At 48.2% G+C, this 19,036-nt stretch overlaps 1 protein-coding gene across 1 annotated transcript; it reads left to right on the forward strand.

The window, feature by feature from the left end:
• The first annotated feature begins 9,414 nt into the window (after window positions 1-9,414).
• LOC137674551 (N-myc proto-oncogene protein-like) lies at window positions 9,415-18,320 on the forward strand. Its single transcript, XM_068420004.1, is given in 6 exon segments — window positions 9,415-9,435; window positions 15,434-15,846; window positions 15,848-15,941; window positions 15,987-16,043; window positions 16,046-16,160; window positions 17,722-18,320. Coding segments are annotated over 6 exon segments (1,299 nt in total).
• Window positions 18,321-19,036: the final 716 nt, after the last annotated feature.

Genomic DNA, 19,036 nt, shown 5'->3' on the forward strand with positions numbered 1-19,036 from the left:
TCCTGCAGGAACTTGCAAGATTTATTGTCAGAGCGCATCCAAAAGATGCAGCTTCTACAGAAGACAGTGGCTCGTCTGAGGGCAGAGCTCAGCAGTGTGAAGGTGATGACCCTGCATTTTGGGGAAGGAGGCTTGGCTGGGCAGAACCCCTGAGAAAGCCCTCCTTGGGGTTGTTGGTGGGGTCGGATGTCTGACCCAGAAACCCAGCCTTTGCCCCAGGGGCTTGCTGGGTGAGCTTCTCTGGCCCCAGTTTAACCAGGCCGCCTCAGGCAGCAGAGGACTCCCGACAGCCCTCCCTTGGCCCACCAGCACCTCTGGCTGCTCTGGCTGGGCTCCTAGGCAGTGGTGAGACCCAGGCATGCTCACGGGGCCAGCCATCGCTTGCAGGGCCTGAGCTCTTATCCTGTCTGACCTGGAGAGCGAGGAGGGTGGGGGACAAGGGTGTGGGGACCCTCACCAATCCACCTCGGGGCCATGGCCCTGGCCACAGATACTGTTCCTCAGTCCTCTCGGCTCACATCAGCAGCAAAGAATGGAAAAGGCTTGTGGTGCTGCTCAAGCCCACAGTGTTGATCAGGTTCCTGAAACCAAAGATCTAACACAGGGCTGGGCTTGCTAGAAATCAGGGGTTCCCCTCAGGAGGGGAACGGAGCTGAACTGAGCTCAACTGCTGCATCTTGCCCACAGTGCTCTGCCACAGCTGGGTGAAAGGCTTGCTCCCTGGTGACCCTGTTTCCACAGTCATCCCTAACAGCGCCTTTTCGGGGGTGGGAGGTGGGGAGTGCCCTGCAGAGCCACTGGGCAGAGACGTGTTTCTGCTAGGCCCTGACTAGGATGGTTTCACAACCGGTATTCTCTGCTCCCTGATACTGAGAGCCCCCTTTGTCAGGCAGGGAAGAAGCCCTCCTGCTTCTGTCCATTTCCTCACGCGCGCCTCATTTGTGAGCTGAAATAGACCCCACAGACACACTGGCACCTACACTTCAAGCTACGTGGGCAGCTGTGTTGCGCCAACACTCTCTCATGCTTCGTTGCTCTCGTTTTCTCGTTTCCCCAGGAAACTGCTGGCCTTGACAAGCGCAGCATGGCCAGGTCATCATCAGGTTGCCAGCAGAAGTCCACCCAACCGCTAGTAGTGTGCAGCCCATGTCCAAAGAAGTCTCCAGGACCGTCACCAGCTGACACGGTTTAAAGCCGGGCTGGCTATTAAACCAGTGGCAGACACTCTCTATTAACCCTCCTCCCCTGCCCCAGAAGGGGAAGGAAAAGAGAAAAGCGAGTGAGGCTTACGGGTTGGAAAGTTAAAACAGTTTTAATAAACTATAATAATGAAAGAGTGTATAATAATAACAATAGAAATAATCAAATATATACAAATATATAAAAAACCAAGATCGAGCTCCCCTGATGTCGGCCACGTCACCACCGGCACTGCAGGGCAGGCTCCGGGAAGGCCCAGGCTGGGTCCAGCGACGGTCGAGAGCTGGATTCAGGGGTGCACGGATAGGGATCGGGGGCAGCAGGAAAACGGACAGAGTCCTCTTCAGACGCTGGCCATAGAAGAAGGGGCGAGACCCTCGTGATCCCCCTGCTTTATACCGAGAATGACGTGTGTGGGATGGAATACCCTCGTTGGTCAATTTTGGGTCACCTGCCCTGTCTGCTCCTCCCTGCAGGTGCGACCCCCCTTCGGCTCTTCACTCGTAAGCAGTGAGGAATTTAGCAGTGACCTTGGTTTCTCTAGGAATAAGTACAGCAAGAGCCTTTCTGCACAACATCCCTACCGGTGCCTCAGCGATAACTACAAACTTCGAGCGTTATCAGTCCTGGAAGCAGACACTGTCTGCAAAACATGCAGTTAGTTTCAGAAAGTGCAGTTACTTAGAAGAGACAGCTGAGAGTAAAAATCACTGAAAGGAAAACTGGCCTGGTTTAGGCCAAACCAGGACATTCCACCCCTTATTCCATACTGTGCACGTCATACTCAGATCACCACTACATTTACATTTTCAAATATATACAGATATCACTAGTTTATAATTCAACTCTATACAAAAAGTTTGTTAAGTTCATTTAGTTCATGATTGAGGGTTTCCATCTGGCTAGCAGTATCTCAGGGCAGGAGACATGGTATGAGTTTTGTCATGTCGTGCCCCCGGGTTGCAGGTTAAAGATGTCAGTCTCGAGGAGGTTACTGGACGCCACTTGATGAAGCTAGCTCTGGTCTCATCACCACTGCCTTAACCTGAAAGACACTTATTGAACACTGTTAGTATTATGTAACAATTAACACCATACAGTTCAGAATTAAGTATTCTCACCCAGAATCAGATCACCTTCAGGGACACATCGGACTTCACCATCCTGCAGCATCACCCACCAAGTACATCCAGGCCCTTGAGCAAAAGCAATCCCATGAATGGGTTTACCTTTGCCCGTAGGAGCAAAGTAGTAGTGGGCCCGCTGCTGAATGAGAAGGGTGCCCTGGTGACGGAGGATACAGAGAAGGCGGAGTTACTGAATGCCTTCTTTGCCTCAGTCTTTACTGATAAGATCAGGAATCCCAGACCCTGGAGGTACAAGAGAAAGTCTGGAGAAAGGAAGACTTTCCCTTGGGTGAGGAGGATCAAGTTAGAGATCCTTTAGACAAACTGGACACCCACAAATCTATGGGCCCCAATGGGATGCACCCATGAGTGCTGAGGGAGCTAGCAGATGTTATTGCCAAGCCACTCTCCATCATCTTTGAAAGGTCATGGAGAACAGGAGAGGTGCCTGAGGACTGAAGGAAGGCCAATGTAATTCCAGTGTTCCAAAAGGGTAAGAAGGAGGACCCAGGCAACTACAGGCCGGTCAGCCTCACCTCCATCCCTGGAAAGGTGATGGAACAGCTCTTTCTGGATGCCATCTCTAAGCATGTGGAAGAAAAGAAGGTTATCAGGAGTAGTCAACATGGATTCACCAAGGGGAAATCATGCTTGACCAATCTGATGGCCTTCTATGAGAACATGACCAGCTGGGTGGATGAGGGGAGAGCAGTGGATGTTATCTACCTTGACTTCAGCAAGGCTTTTGACACTGTCTCCCACAGCACCCTCATAGGAAAGCTCATGAAGTGTGGGTTAGATGAGTGCACAGTGAGGCGGACCGAGAACTGGCTGAATGGTAGAGCTCAGAGGGTTGTGATCAGCAGCACAGAGTCTAGTTGGAGGCCTGTAGCTAGTGGTGTTCCCCAGGGGTCAGTACTGGGTCCAGTCCCGTTTAACTTATTCATCAATGACCTGGACGAAGGAACAGAGTGTACACTGAGCACGTTTGCTGATGACACAAAACTGGGAGGAGTGGCCGATACCCCCGCAGGCTGTGCTGCCATTCAGCGAGACCTGGACAGGCTGGAGAGCTGGGCAGAGAGGAACCTCATGAAGTTCAACAAAGGCAAGTGTAGGGTCCTGCACCTCAGGAGGAATAACCCCATGCACCGGTACAGGCTAGGGGCTGACCTGCTGGAAAGCAGCTCTGCAGAAAAAGACCTGGGAGCTCTGGTGGGCAACAAGTTCCTCATGAGCCACCAATGTGCCCTTGGGGCCAAGGAGGACAATGGTGTCCCGGGGTGCATGAGGAAGAACGTGGCCAGCAGGTCAAGGGAGGTTCTTCTCCCCCTCTACACTGCCCTAGTGAGGCCACACCTGGAGTAACTGTGTGCAGTTCTGGGCCCCCCAGTTCAAGAAAGAGAAGGAACTACTGGAGAGAGTCCAGTGGAGGGGTATGGAGATGGTCAGAGGGCTGGAGCATCTCTGAGGAGAGGCTGAGGGAGCTGGGGCTGTTCAGCCTGAAGAAGAGCAGACTGAGGGGGGATCTTATCAATGCTTACAAATACCTTAGGGGTGGGTGTCAAGGGGATGGGGCCCGACTCTTCTCAGTGGTGCCCAGTGACAGGACAAGGGGCAACGGGCACGAACTGAAACATGGGAAGTTCCACCTGAATATGAAGAAAAACTTTACTTGGAGGGTGCCAGAGCCCTGGCACAGGCTGCCCAGGGAGGGTGGGGAGTCTCCTTCTCTGGAGATATTCAAAACCCACCTGGACACAACCCTGTGCAATGTGCTTTGGGTGACTCTGCTTTGGCAGGGGTTGGACTGGATGATCTCCAGAGGTGCCTTCCAACCCTTAACCATTCTGTGATTCTGTGATTCTGTGACAAAAGGGAAAATGTTCAGTACCCCTGAGCACCAGTAACTTGTCCAAGCTCTCAGCACAGTGCTTTGTCAGGCCTGTTGTTAGGCCAAATTAAAGACCACAGGATCTAATTAGATTCTTACCATCGTGTAAGCAAAAGTATCTTTCAGCCTTTCATACACTTCTTTATACATCTTCTTCTACTCTTCCAGATAGCGAATTCTTACAATGCCTTAAAATATTTGCTACACGACTGGTCTATATTGGGACTCTAGCATCAGCACATCTTGATTCCCAAGATTTTTCAGTGAAACGACATAATAAATTCACAGTATCTACAAGTAATTTCTGGTTTCCATTTGCCTCGAGGCTTCTTATATATGCCATTTCAGGGACAGAAGGGATTAGAGAAAAAAAAGTAAATGTTGCTAAAATAGCCCAAAGTAAGCATCAGCCAAAACAGCACCAAGATTTGTGCAGTCCTTCCAGAGCTTTTCACAATGTTTTTCCATGTGTTTCTCAACTGTAGAAGACAAAGCAACAGATCTGGGCTTTTAACGAGTCTTTTTACCTACGCAGAGCTAGTGCTCATAAACGGCAACATTTCTCAGCATCCTGCTTTCCATCTCCTTTTCGGGGTTTGTTTGTTTGGGTTTTCTGGTTTGTTTTTTTTTTTTACAATGAAACTTACAACTTGTCTTGAGTGTTACCCCTCATTAATGTTCTCATCCAGGGTACTACAAAAGGTATCACACACCACAGCAGAACTTTCCTAAGAGTTGATAGCTTTATTTCCACGCACACACATATGAAAAAAAGAAAAAGTAAAAATTTAAAAAAGCTGAGAAAAATCTAGGTGAGAACTTATAGCAAATTAACAATAAATCAGATAGCAGCCCGTGTCCATCTCTACAGTATGGACACATCAATATTTGCATATATAAAAACATTAAAGGAAATGTGGAAGACAGAAAGAATTACTTTAAAGGAGCAAATCATATATAACTGTGTAAATTGAGGAGGGTCCTCAATTAGAGTATAAAGAAGTTGCTCACACATTTGATGAAACACATACTAACTGCTCATGTCTCCTCACAAGCTGCAACCTGTTCAAGGCTACTGAAATGTGAGGGGGGGAAAAAACCGAGCACCCACACCTTTTTGTCCAGCCAAATCACCCAAACACAAATTAATAAAGCTCAGCGCTTTCATAAGACTTTGTATCTTCGAAGTGCCGAGCACACGTGAGCTGATCGATGGATTCCCCTGTCTCGAATCCGAAGTGCGTTACAGGAAAGGAGCCCAGATCACCGAAGTTCAGGCGAGCCGGACCTCAGACGTGTCACCAGTCACTGCCCAGGGGCTGGCTGGAACCCGACGGGAGCGGGTCCGGCGCTCCTGCGCTTCCCGGCGCGCTGCCCCGCGCCCCCCGGCAGCCCGGCGCGCTACCCCGCTCACTGCGGGGCGATCGGTACCGGTTACCGACGGAGCCCAGAGTGGAAGCGACCCCCTCGCCCCGCCGCGTCCTTCAGCCCTTTATTTCGCCTTTAACGGCCCCTGGTGTTTCCGCGGGGGATCGCGGCCCCGGGTGGGGGGTCACGGCTCTCTGGGCTCCGCGGCGCGGGGTCAGCCCCCGGCCCTGTCCCGCCCCCCGCGCTTTGCCTCGCGCGGCTGCCGGGAATTACGCGCGAACGGGGATTTTGGCGCCAAGCGCGCGGCCCCGCGGGCGCGGGAAGGGGGGTTGGGCCGCTCGCACTTTACTCTTTTTTTTTTTTTTTACGCTCCCCTGGCCCGTGTGTCAGCTTTTTTTTTTTTTCCTTCTTTTTCTTTTTTTAACGCCTTTTCGAGGTTTTAATAATATCCAGCAGCTCCAACGCCAGTGCCGGTGACCTGTCTGCGGGCACCGGCGGAGCGCGGGGGGTCGGACAGCCGCGGGGCCGGGCGGGCTGGCGCGCACCGACGTGCCACACACCAGCAAGCACCGGCGGAGCCACACACACCATCACCTGCTGCTTTTTCTTTCTTTTTTTTTTTTTTTTTTTCCTTTCCCCTTCCCTGCCACTCCTTCCCCTTGCAACACCCACCACCGCCACCAAGCAGGTAAGGAAAGGAAGCTGCAGGGTCTGGGCTGTGAGAAGCAGGAGGACAAAAACCCGATCAAATCCGATTCCACACCGCAGCTGAGTTGCGAAACTAGGGAGGCTGGGAAGGGCAAGGGAGCGCAGGGGCGTTGCAGCGCGCGAGCGGGATTTTCAACGAGCAGAAGAAAATCCTGGAGGATATTTTGGTTTTGTTTTGGAGCTGTCTCATTGAGGTCACCTGTCTCTGCTGCTTCGCATTTTTAACGGTCTCATCTATTTCACGAGTAGGAAAATGTACAATACTGGGAGTGATCAGGGGGCAGGGCTGGGGGAGAGCAGCGCAGCGGGGCTCGTTTCTCTGCATTCCATCATAAGGCTTTTAATGGACACCCCCCCTCCATTTTGGTCTCTGTTTCAGCGTCAGCTGTTGTGAACCCAGCAGAACAATTTCCCTTCGTGTTACCTTCACTGAGCTGACCGAGATGCTGAATGTCTCATTTGGACTTAAAGTCACTTTTTATTTTTTTTTAATGTCTCATGCAACTGAGGTCTCAGAAGGGGAACGGGGCTGTGGTTGCCTGGTCGTGGCTAGTGAGTGGGGGGTCCAGCTGAGGTGAGGGTGTTGTCCAAAAAGCAGATTCACAGCCCGGTGTGCAATAAGCCAAGTGCCACACACTCAGGAGAGGCATCGCTTACTTATTTCAGCTTTGCGCAAGCCTGGGTGCTCAGTGGGTTCCGCAAATCACACACACCAGAAATCATCTTTTATACACCTGCATTACAGGATCATACACTCCCAGTTACAATGATTGGTTACCAATTAGCATTTAATTATAACATCCGCTTAGTCATTGCTCACAGTACAGCGCCTGCGAAGAGGAAGGGTCCTCACATGGGTGAGGGTCTTCCTGACCTGTGGGAGGATATTTTAGTATTATAATGAAGGTAGTTCAGTTAAGGACACTTAAATCCCTGCTTGCTTTGCCAAGTTCACCATATGCACAAGAAATTGTAATTAAGTCTTTATGTCTTTGTTCTGGACCCTGATGTTCCATGGAATGTTCAAAGTCAGTTTATATATTCTCTTCCTAATCTTCACCTTTTGGCTTTAACTTAGCAATTGTTTATTGCTTTCAAAATTAGCTCAGCCTGCAAAAGCCATGGTTAACTTTTAACTCAGCAATAAGCACTAGATAATTGATAGCAATTCCCTGCTTTGAGACTCATGATGTTAAGCATCTTAGGTCTCACATTAATCCTTAGCAAGTTACTAAAATCAAAGTCACAAACAGCAAAGCAAATAAAAATACTTGTTTTAACCAATTTAGATCAGGATTAACCAAGAGAGGTCCAGCCCTTCACGTTCTGAAAACTTAGAGGCTAATTCTTTTAATTGTTGAATTTTCTTTTCTACTAATTGCGAATTGTCAGTAAGATTAAAGCAACACACTCCTTTGAATTCTTCACAACCATAATTATGCCTAAGGAGTAAGTAATCTACCGCTGCTCTGTTTTTTAGAGTAGCTTCTCTTGTCTGAGTCATTTCAGTCCCAAGAGCTGTAAGCGCTTGTGAAGTGCAGTTTGTATCTTTTACTAGGGCACAAGCAATTCTCTTTATGGTACGGTAATTCATAGCTCCCCCCACTCCAGGTGCCACTATAGCTGCTGCTGACATTTCACTTGCACTGTGTACAGTGACCTGGGACTCACAATCTTCAGATAGTTTGTGATTTACAATTTGCAAACATAACACAATGTTTTGCTGGGAGAGCTCCTTGCACTTTCACTCTTAACATTCCTCTTTCTCTAACTGTAGTTGTCTTTCCCATGTCATACAAATTATGGTAAGTTAAATTGTTTTCAAAGGCTCGGAACATGGTGTAGTTCCCTAACAACTCCAAAGGAGCTGGTATTCCTATAAGACAGGATGTACACATTCCTCCTACTGAACTTTCTGCTGCAATGCAAAAGGAGGACACGTTGGTTACTTCTCGGGCTAATACTTCTCCCATATATTTCCATTTCTGTCGCATTTTGGTAACAAAATTTGAGAACTAGCACTAGTTATCAAGAGTATTGAAAAGCTCACTACAATCATCTATTTCATTTCCAACAACTTGGCAAAGGTTGAATTCAGTATATTATAACTATTATCCCAACTAGAATTATGAAAGTACAAATAATAGACAATCCTTGAATACAGACTAGATGTACAAAGGATTCAGCAGCATTCCGAGTACAATTCATTAAATGTACTTTAAGGTTATCTGTAATGGGCCTTTTGGCACAGATGTCCACAGTTCAGGACGCTTCTTTTTCACAAATTTCACACTTCTGCACAATGCTTTTAGCCATTAAAACATATTAATTCCTATAGCATATTATTTTATCATTTCAGGTTAAGCTTCAGTTCCCATATGGGTACCTTTATGTGTCCTTTCCATTAACTCCTTCCTTATAGGTGGAGTCACCCACCATCCTTCAATAGTCTTCTTTAACAACTCTGCAAGCTTATTCTCTCTTTCAGTGTGTATCAGTGTATATAGGAACTTCCATTTTCAAAGCTTTCTCTGGGATCAGTGTTGCCATGTTCGCTAATAAAGCCACCCTTTTTGCAGTCTCGTTGGCTTTTCTATTTCCTCTAACCACATCGGTGTGCCCAGACTGATGTGCTTTACAATGTATAACTGCTATCTCCTCAGGATTATTAACTGCCTCCAGCAGCTTCATAATTTTTTTGCCATATTTTATGGGGTTCCCTTGTGAGGATAACAGTCTTATTTCTCTCCAGATTGCACCATGAGCATGTATTACCCCAAAAGCGTATTTTTAATCAGTATATACATTAGCTTGCTTTCCATCTGATAATTCTAAAGCCCAAGTCAAGGCAATTAATTCAGCCTTCTGAGCTAATGCATTCACAGGCAGTGGCTTTGCTTCCATTTCTTTTTCCAAGGTTACAACAGCAGATCCAAGCTTTCGTTCTCCTTTAATCAAGAAGCTGCTCCCATCAGTGAATAATTCCCAATCAGGATGTTGTAATGGGGTGTCTCTTAAATCTGTTCAATAGTCTGTAAGCAGTCATGTACCAATTCCTCTGTTTCCCTCAGGGGTAGTAATGATGCTGGATTTAATGTCCTGGATATTTTCGTCACTATGTCGTCTTGTTCCAGCAATATTACTTGATACTGCACCATCCTGCTCGGAGATAGCCAGTGATGTCCTTCTTGTTCCAGGACGGCAATGACTGCATGTGGAACAAGAAAAGTAATCTTTTGTCCCATTGTTTTCGTGCCTCTTATATTAATAACACAGCTGCCTTCACTACTCTTAGACATCCCGCCAGCCTGAGCCCACCTTGTCCAGTTGTTTTGAGAAATAACCTACTGGTCTTTTCCAGTCCCCTAGAGTCTGCACAAGCACTCCCAATGCCTGATGTCCTCATTCATGTACATAAAGCTCAAAAGTTTTTGTCAAATTAGGGAGGCCTAGTGCAGGAGCACTCATGAGAACAATTTTTATATCATCAAACCCCTTTTGACATTCTGGAGTCATTCCAATACCTCTACAGGTCCTTTAGTAGCCTCATACAAGGGTTTAGCCATCAGTCCAAAATTAGGTATCCAAAGGCGGCACCATCCAGCCATTCCAAGAAATCCTTTTAACTCTCTTTTTTGATTTTGGGGCGGGGGGAGGGTGCAATTTGACATATTGCCTCCCTTCTCTCAATTCCCAACTTTCTTTCTCCTTGAGAAATTTCAAACCCCAAATATGTCACATTCCTCTGCACAATCTATGCTTTCTTCTGAGACACCCGATATCCAGCTGGTCCCAAAAAGTTCAGCAGACTAATAGTTGTTTCCTTACATTCCTCGATTGTATCGGCCCCCAATAAAATGTCATCCACATATTGTAGCAAGGTAATTGATGAGTTCGTACCTTGCCATAGTTCCAGTTCTTTTGCTAATACATTACCAAAAATGTTAGGACTGTTCTTAAATCCTTGGGGAAGTACTATCCAGCATAGCTTCATTTTGCATCCCGTTGTAGGACTTTCCCATTCGAAGGCAAACAACTTTTGACTGTCTTCCTCCAGGGGAATACAGAAAAAAGCATCCTTTAAATCCAAAACTTTGAAAAAAACATTAGAATCTACTGTCATGGTCAGTAGAGTATACGGGTTTGGCACCACAGGGTGAACATCAATCACTATTTGATTAATAGCCCTTAAATATTGTACTAGGAGTTATTCATAGAATCACAGAATGGTTTGGGTTGGAAGGGACCTTGAAGACCATCTAGTTCCAACCCCCCTGCCACGGGCAGAGACACCTTCCACCAGACCAGGTTGCTCCAAGCCCCATCCAACCTGGCCTTGAACAGTGCCAGGGAGGGGGCAGCCACAGCTTCTCTGGGCAGCCTGGGCCAGGGTCTCACTACCCTCACAGGAAAGAATTTCTTCCTAATATCTAATCTAAATCTCCCCTCTTTCAGTTTAAAACCATTCCCCCTCATCCTGTCACTCCATGCCCTTGTAAAAAGTCCCTTCCCATCTTTCCTGTAGGCCCCCTTGAGGGACTGGAAGGTGCTAGAACGTCTCCCTGGAGCCTCCTCTTCTCCAGGCTGAACAGCCCCAACTCTCTCAGCCTGTCTCCATAGCAGAGGGGCTCCAGCCCTCTGAGCATCTCCGTGGCCTCCTCTGGACTCTCTCCAACAGCTCCGTGTCCTTCTTCTGTTGGGGCCCCAGAGCTGGATGCAGCACTGCAGGTGGGGTGTCACAAGAGCAGAGCAGAGGGGCAGAATCCCCTCCCTTGACCTGCTGGCCACGCTGCTGGGGATGCAACCCAGGATACAGTTGGCTTTCTGGGCTGCAGGCGCACATTGCAGGCTCATGTTGAGCTTCTCGTCACCCACCACCCCCAAGTCCTTCTCCTCAGGGCTGATCTCAATCCATTCTCTGCCCAGCCTGTATTTGTGCTTGGGATTGCCCCAACCCATGTGCAGGACCTTGCACTTGGCCCCGTTGAACTTCATGCAGTTCTTATGGGCCCAGCTCTCCAGCCTGTCCAGGTCCCTCTGGATGGCACCCCTTCCCTCCAGCGTGGCGACCGCACCACACAGCTTGGTGTCATTGGCAAACTTGCTGAGGGTGCACTCAATCCCACTGTCCATGTCACCGACAAAGATGTTAAACAGGACCAGTCCCAATACAGACCCCTGAGGAACGCCACTCGTCACTGGTGTCCACTTGGGCATATACAAAAACTCATGGGTCAATATTCTATTTCCAATTTTGCATATCATGGGCTGGAAAAAGGGCTTAACCTCTCATTTTCCCATGGCACCAACCAATGACATAGAAAATTTACTCACAGGTCCTTTGCAACTATTTAATATTGAATAAGTTGCCCCTGTGTCTACTAAGAAATTAACAATTTATTTTCCCAGCTCAACTGGAACCAGGGGCTTGGCTGGGGAATTAAATTTTTCAGCCCTCAGCCCCCATCAATCAGAATCTTCTGTGCCAATTACCAGTAAATCTGCCTCAGGAATAGGAGCAGAGGGAGGTGACTCAGCTGGTTTTCTTTTTAGAGACTCATTCTTCCAATGTCCCTTTTCTTTACAAATTGCACATTGGTCAAACCCCGAATGGGTTCTATCTCCGATATTTCCTTCTGCTCCTCGTCCTCTCCCACATCCCCATCCTCTTGAGAAGCCCCTTCCCTTAGAGGATATTTGTGCTTGAGTAAATGCTGCTGCTAAAATTGCAGCTTTTTGTTTCTGATCTTTCAGTTTTTCCTTCTGTTTTCCCTTTTTTTTTCTAATTCTTCTCTATTATTGTAAACTTTATAAGCAATTTCAATTAGCTGTGATATTGTCATTCCAGACATACCATCCACCTTCTGTAACTTTCTCCTTATATCTGGTGCTGATTGCCCTACAAATAGTGTTGTCAATGTTACTTTATTAGCCTCATCCTCTGGGTCTAAATCTGTCCATTTTTGAGCAGTCTCACACAATCTTTCATAGAAGGTAGAGGGGTCCTCACTTTTTGCCCTGCACCACTTGATAGAATTTTGCAAGGTTTTTAGGTCTAGGTACCCCATGTTTTACTCCATATAGAATTAACTGTTGGTATTTTTTAATCATCAATTGCCCTGCTCCTGTATCTGGATTCCAATCGGGTTCTTGGGTGGGCATGAAACGATCTGGCCCATCCCTTGTGTTTAATCTCGTATTTTCCACCTGGGCCTTTTCTAGTATCATTCGTTTTTCTTTGGGAAGGAGAAAGGTGTTTAGTAAAATTTGTGTATCTTTCTAATTCAGGATTATGATTCTCAAGTATCATTTGTAACGCTCGATAAACTTTTTCAGGGTTGTCTCCATATGACCCAGCAGATTGCTTCCAATTCATTAAGTCTGAGGTAGAAAATGGTACTTTCACTTGTACTGGCATTCCATCTGGTCCCACTGCCTCCCACGAGGGAGCCTGAAGGACCAGATTTTGCTGAGTGCGAGTTCTGCCTGCTATCAGACTAAATCATTTCCTCTTCCCCGAGCACTGTCATTTTGAGAACCGTTGTCCTGTTTATTGCCAGAAGAAACCCACAGTTGTATATCGTCTTGCTCATCAGCCACTTTTATACAGTGTTTCCCAATACTACAAGTGGAACAACAACAACGAGGTAATTTCCCTTTCTCTTCCGTCATCATTAAAACATTGGACTCAGATACCAACAATTTACACTGCTTTCTCGTTTCATGATCACTTCATAAGGAAAAGAACAAATCCATGTATGGGATCTCATCCCATTTATCTTGCCTTCTACAGAATCACATAAGTTGTAAAATAGTATTATAATTCAAAGTTCCCATCTCTGGCCATTTTTACCCATCCTCCAATTTATACTTTGTCCACCATTAGCTGCAGTATTCCCTTATTTTTTTTTGTCAACGGATCTGTACCAAACATATTCCAGTGTTTCAGGATGCACCCTAATGGCGAGAAAAGGGGAGGTTCAGCAGACTGTCCTGCCCCTTGTCCCGCTCCCATATTGTTACCCAAGAGAACATTCTCACCCACGCTTTCATGCACTGTGGTCGTCACTGTCAAGCGTGCACGAATATACCTTTTATCTTTTATACAATTTTCCACCTACTATACCCCCCTTGCAATGTCTCTAATTCACGCGTTGCACCTTTGAGTCACTTATCTGCTCAGCGTGGGGAGAGCCTCACAGAGTCCACAAACAAACAGGTCCGTGCGCACTGGAATCTGAAGAGCAGCTTCTCCCCCGCCGGTAGCCAGCAAGTCGATCCAGGCAAGGCTTCACGGCTGTCCCACCTGGGTCTCCAGAAAGCTGCTGTCCAAAAAGCGGATTCGTGGCCCGGTGTGCAATAGGCCAATTGTCACACGCTCAGGTGTGTGACATTTCAGCTTTGCACAAGCCTGGGTGCTCGGTGGGTTCCCACAAATCAAGCAACTGACTTGGTTACAGTCTCTTCAATATTATATTATATCCGTCTACCTAATACATATACATGCCTAGCTAATAATTATTCATCGGGTTATGCAATTGTTCAAGTTAAATGTAGGTCAAATCTTTATTGTGCATGTGGGAGGGTCTTTGGTGGTTCACGGTGGTCGTTTGGGGATATTGACCCTTCCTCTTTTTAACAATAGTTTCTTTGAGGTCACTCATTTTCTTTTGTTTGTTGCCAAGAGTGCAACAAAGCAAGATATCTTACTTGAGCGCTGCCCAAACAACGGATGTTTGTTTCTGCTGCTTAGAATCAGTTCCATTTGGCCTTCAACAAACAATACGTTACATGATTCTATACTTCCTAGAAGTTGATTAGCTTAGTTTATAATTAACATTGTAACTAAATCTTTCAAAATTTTAAATTACAATTTAAGCCTTTGATATCAATTTCACATGACTACGCAAGGGCCAGAGAAGCTGGCTCTGCCCCATGGGTTTTATGGGTACACACACAGCACCCATCCAGCTTGGAGGCTGCAATGCAGGCTCACTCCGCTCAGTGCTGGCCATACTCGAACCCCAAACTCCGGGCCAGAAGCAGAAATGGTGCCTCCTGTGCAGGAGGGGAAACTATAGCCCCCCACCCTCTGTAAGAATCCCTTCACTGGGTAACGCACACTTTCTTGTCCCAGAAGGGATTTCTGCCCAAGGGAAGTTGTGACTTATTATCATTTTGTAATGCTCGATAAACTTTCTTGGGGTTTTCTCCATATGACCCAGCTCTTGTGAGACCCCACCTGGAATAGTGTGTTCAGCTCTGGAGCCCCCAGCATAAGAAGGACATGGAGCTGTTGGAGCGAGTCCAGAGGAGGCCACGAAGATGCCGAGAGGGCTGGAGCACCTCTGCTCTGGAGACAGGCTGAGAGAGTTGGGGCTGTTCAGCCTGGAGAAGAGAAGGCTCTGGGGAGACCTTCTAGCACCTTCCAGTACCTGAAGGGGCTACAGGAAAGCAGGAGAGGGGCTTTTTACAAGGGCAAGTAGTGACAGGATGAGGGGGAATGGTTTTAAACTGAAAGAGGGGAGATTTAGATGAGACATTAGGAAGAAATTCTTTCCTGTGAAGGTAGTGAGGCACTGGCCCAGGTTGCCCGGAGAAGCTGTGGCTGCCCCCTCCCTGGCAGTGTTCAAGGCCAGGTTGGATGGGGCTTGGAGGAACCTGGTCTAGTGGAAGGTGTCCCTGCTTGTGGCAGGGGGGGTTGGAACTAGATGATCTTTAAGGTCCCTTCCAACCCAAACCATTCTATGATTCTGTGATTCTAAATCTAGTGGGAAGAGCCAGCCGGCCTAGCTCTGCACCTCATTCTTTTATATATATAATATATATATAATATTTATATATAATATCTTGAGACAGGAGGAAAGGCGTGTGATATGCATTTTTTTCTCAACTTGCAAAAGGCTCCCCATTTCTTGCTATTGATGATGGGATTATTTTTTTTTCTCCCTTCGGTTAAGAGGAAGGGAGTCACATTCGTGACTGTTTGTTTCTTCATGTTTTAATTGTGGTGTTTTTTTTAATTTTTGATTTAGTTTCAGGTCTTGGGAGAACCTCTCTTCTTCTCCTTGGTGGAAATAACCATAAAACCTATCTCTGAAACCACTGCCCGACCCAGGGCTAAGCAGGAAGATACATAATGCCAGGAACACTCTGTAAAAACCCAGACCTCGAGTTCGATGCTTTACAGCCCTGGTTCTACCCCGACAAAGATGATCTTTCTTTGTGCGGGCCGGACTACGCCATCCCCGGGGAGCACATCTGGAAGAAGTTTGAGCTGCTGCCCACCCCTCTCCTGCCTTCTAGCCGGGCCGGGCTCCAGGAGCACCCCCCGGGGGGGGCTCCGGTGCCGTGGGGAGGGGCGTCCACGCTGCTCCTGCCGCCCCCCGAGGCCGACCTGTGCGGGGGCCCGGACGGAGGGGACTTCGAGACGGGCCTCGGCGCGACCGACAACCCCAGCTCCGCCATAAGCCAGGACTGCACGTGGGGCGGCTCCTCCGCCCGCGAGGACCCGGAGCGGCCGCTCAGCGAGGAGCTGCGGGGCGAGGCGCCCGCCACCGCCCCCGGGGGCCGTCCCCGCCCCCGCGGGCAGCCCCGCCGCCGGCAGCGGCCGTGCAGAGCTGGGCGGTGCGGGGCCCGAGGGCGCGGGCGCGGCCGTGGCCCTCCTTTGCCCCGGCAAGAAGCGAGAGGTGGACCCGGCCGTGGCCCTCCCCTGCCCCGGCAACAAGCGGCGGGCGGCGGCGGGTCGCGCCGGGGCGGCGAGCGGCGGGGATCTGCGCGGCGACAGCCCGCCGGGGACAGCGGGGCCGGCGGCAGCTCCGCGGACAGCGGGACCGGCGACAGCTCCGCGGACAGCGGGACCGGCGACAGCTCCGCGGACACCCTCCGCGGCTCGGGTGAGCGCTGGCGGTTCGCGGCTGCCCCGTCCCCCGGGGGGTGGCGGGTGGCGGCGCTGCCTCCGGGCGCCGACGGCTCCGCGCCCCCGCGGGCTGCCCGGGGGCCGGGCGGGGGCGGGGGCGGCTGCGCCCCGGTTCGGGCCCCGCCGGCGGCACCGACGCGCAGGGCCGGGCCGGGGGCAGCAGGCACGGCGGCAGCAGGCCTGGGGCTGCGTGGGGTTGGTGTCCCCCCGGGGCTCCCCTACCGTCTGCGACTGGCGTGCCCCATCTCAGCGGCCGTGCTGGGGGGGGGGTGTCAAGAACCGATGAGGTTCCACCAGAGGGGGAGGTTCTCCAGCTACGATTGATCAGATCGCAGCCCTCCTCGGTCAGCCCTGCCCAGCCGGCACGGGTCAGAGCCCTCTAAAAACTCCACGGTCAGCCCCACCCGTGTAGGTTAGAGCCCCCTTAAAAATAATTTGTCCCCCCCTTTCCCTCCCGGTGCACTCGGGAGCAGCAAAGGATTCCCCTCCGCTACGAAAGGGTTCTTAGTTGATGCTTGAGACGAAGATAGAGCACAAACGAGGCACGGTATTGATTCACAATGGGCTGAGTTTACTTGGAGAATGGTAAGTGGATGATGATATTTTGGGAAAGAGGAGAAAAGATACGGAAAAGAAACCAAGAGACAGAAGGAAAAATAAGCTGAGATTACAGACAGTATAGCAAGGATAAGATAGTCACCACCCAGCATCCAGCGATGTCCCGCAGGTCCTCTGTTTGTCTTTGGTGTTCAGTCTTTTGGTTGTGGTCTGGCACTGTGTGTCAGAGTGGTCTTCCTTTGTACCTTGCAGGCAAGGGAGTGGGTTTTGTCATCTTGACAATGGTGTCTTGACAACGGTGTGGCTCTAGTTTTGCATATGCCATACTTCTCACGCTCTGTTAACATACCTTAGGCCTTGCTTATCACTTAGAGTAAAGAGGCTGTTCTTGGTGGGCTGCTTGTTCAGCCCTGACAAATGGTCGGTGGTTGATAAGCAGAAGAGGGGTATGCAGCATCAACAAGCTTGTGAACTCCACAGCACCCACTGTCTCACCAGTCAAACCAGAGCCACAAGCAAACTTTGAGACAATCAATCACTTTACATTTCAGTCTCTCACAGGGGGCTGGTGGGCAGAGGGGGCTGCCACTGTCACCCTGGGGACGGGGTTTGTGGGGGATGATGTGTGTGCCCTTAGGCGTGATTTGGGAAGGCTGGAGCAGGCTGGTGAAAATCGATTGAAAATTAGAAGAGTTTTAAATAAAAACTGATTCAACTTATTAAACTTTCAGAAATCACTGATGTTCAGTCATTTCGTGTATATTACATACTTTTCCAGATCTGTATCTGACTACAGATGGGGGCACACACTGTTTTTGCCATCAGTTATTTCATTGCTCCTTTTACTGTACATATTTTGTCAATAAATACATCTGTGTTGACACTTGTTTGGAGTATTTTCTGTGAGAATAACATCTATTTTATTTTCCATTTTCTGCTGCCAAAAGATGATGAAGGTGAGGAGGGAGAGGATGAAGAAGAAGAAACAGATGTTGGGACAGTGGAGAAAATATGCTCCTCCTTCAAGAAGGCTGTTACCACCCTTACTATTACAGCGCATCCCAAAAATATCACTTTTCCATCAATCAGGACACAGCAGAACGAACTGATTTTAAAGCGTTGTGCACCAGTTCACCAGCAGCATAATTATGCCATGCCTTCTCCATACATGGAGAGTGAAGATGCTCCACCACAGAAGAAGTTAAAAACCAAGGTGCCCCATCCAGTAACACCCATGATTCAACCAAAGTCTAAGAGTTCAAGTCCTCGAAAGTCTGATTCACAAGATAGTGAACGTCGATGCAAGTGTAGAATCCTGGAGCGTCAACGGCGGAATGATCTACGGTTGGGTTTCCTCACATTAAGGGACCATGTTCCAGAACTGGTTAGAAATGGGAAAGTTGCCCAAGTTGTGATCTTGAAAAAAGCCGTTGAATATGTTCATTCCCTTCAGGCAGAGGAGCAGAAGTTATTGCTAGAAAAGGAAAAATTGCAAGCCAGACAACAACAACTGCTGAAGGAAATAGAATACAAGCAGACTTGCTAAACTTTGTTTTGTTTTGGCTGACTAGGAGAGTCATTGCCACTTGGCACATTTTTGATTCTTTAAAAAAAAATGTTGTTTTTGACATTAAGAATATTGGTTTTACTTTCAGTCTAGTCCCTGAAGTAATCGACAAACTGTATTATCTGGGTACGGAGCAAATGGATGTTCTTGCAAGGAGTTTATTGCAAGACTACCAAACAACAATGGACTGCCTTTGTTTTTCTTCTTAAGAACTGTAGATGGTGGGGATTCTTTTTTTTAATTGTTGTGAGCACTTGGAGCTGCTGATGACATTTAGCTGAGTTTTAAAACATTCATTCCTCAGTTTTATGGTGCTTATGTTCTAACAGATGTTACTTTAGGGGCTGGCATTTGTACCCCTGTGGGAATTTTCTGTAAATACAATCTACACACTTGCCTTCTGTACATGTCTTGGGTTATGAGAGGTGGCTTTTGCTACCAGTACTAGACTGGAAGTTCATACCTAAGTATGTTAATACCTCAATGTTTGAGGAGCATGGTTTTGTATACAAATATATTGTTAATCTCTTATTGTTATGTACTGTACTAATTCTTACATTGCCCTTAGGCTTTAGTATGGTGCTGATACATAACTAAATTTGATACTTACATTTTCATATGAAAATGAGTTGTGAAGGGTTGGAGTAGATGTTAGTTTATGACTTTTTTGAACTAAGAAACTTTTGTAAAGCAAT

The sequence above is a fragment of the Nyctibius grandis genome, chromosome 29 (assembly GCF_013368605.1).
Source record: "Nyctibius grandis isolate bNycGra1 chromosome 29, bNycGra1.pri, whole genome shotgun sequence".
NCBI lineage: Eukaryota > Metazoa > Chordata > Aves > Nyctibiiformes > Nyctibiidae > Nyctibius > Nyctibius grandis.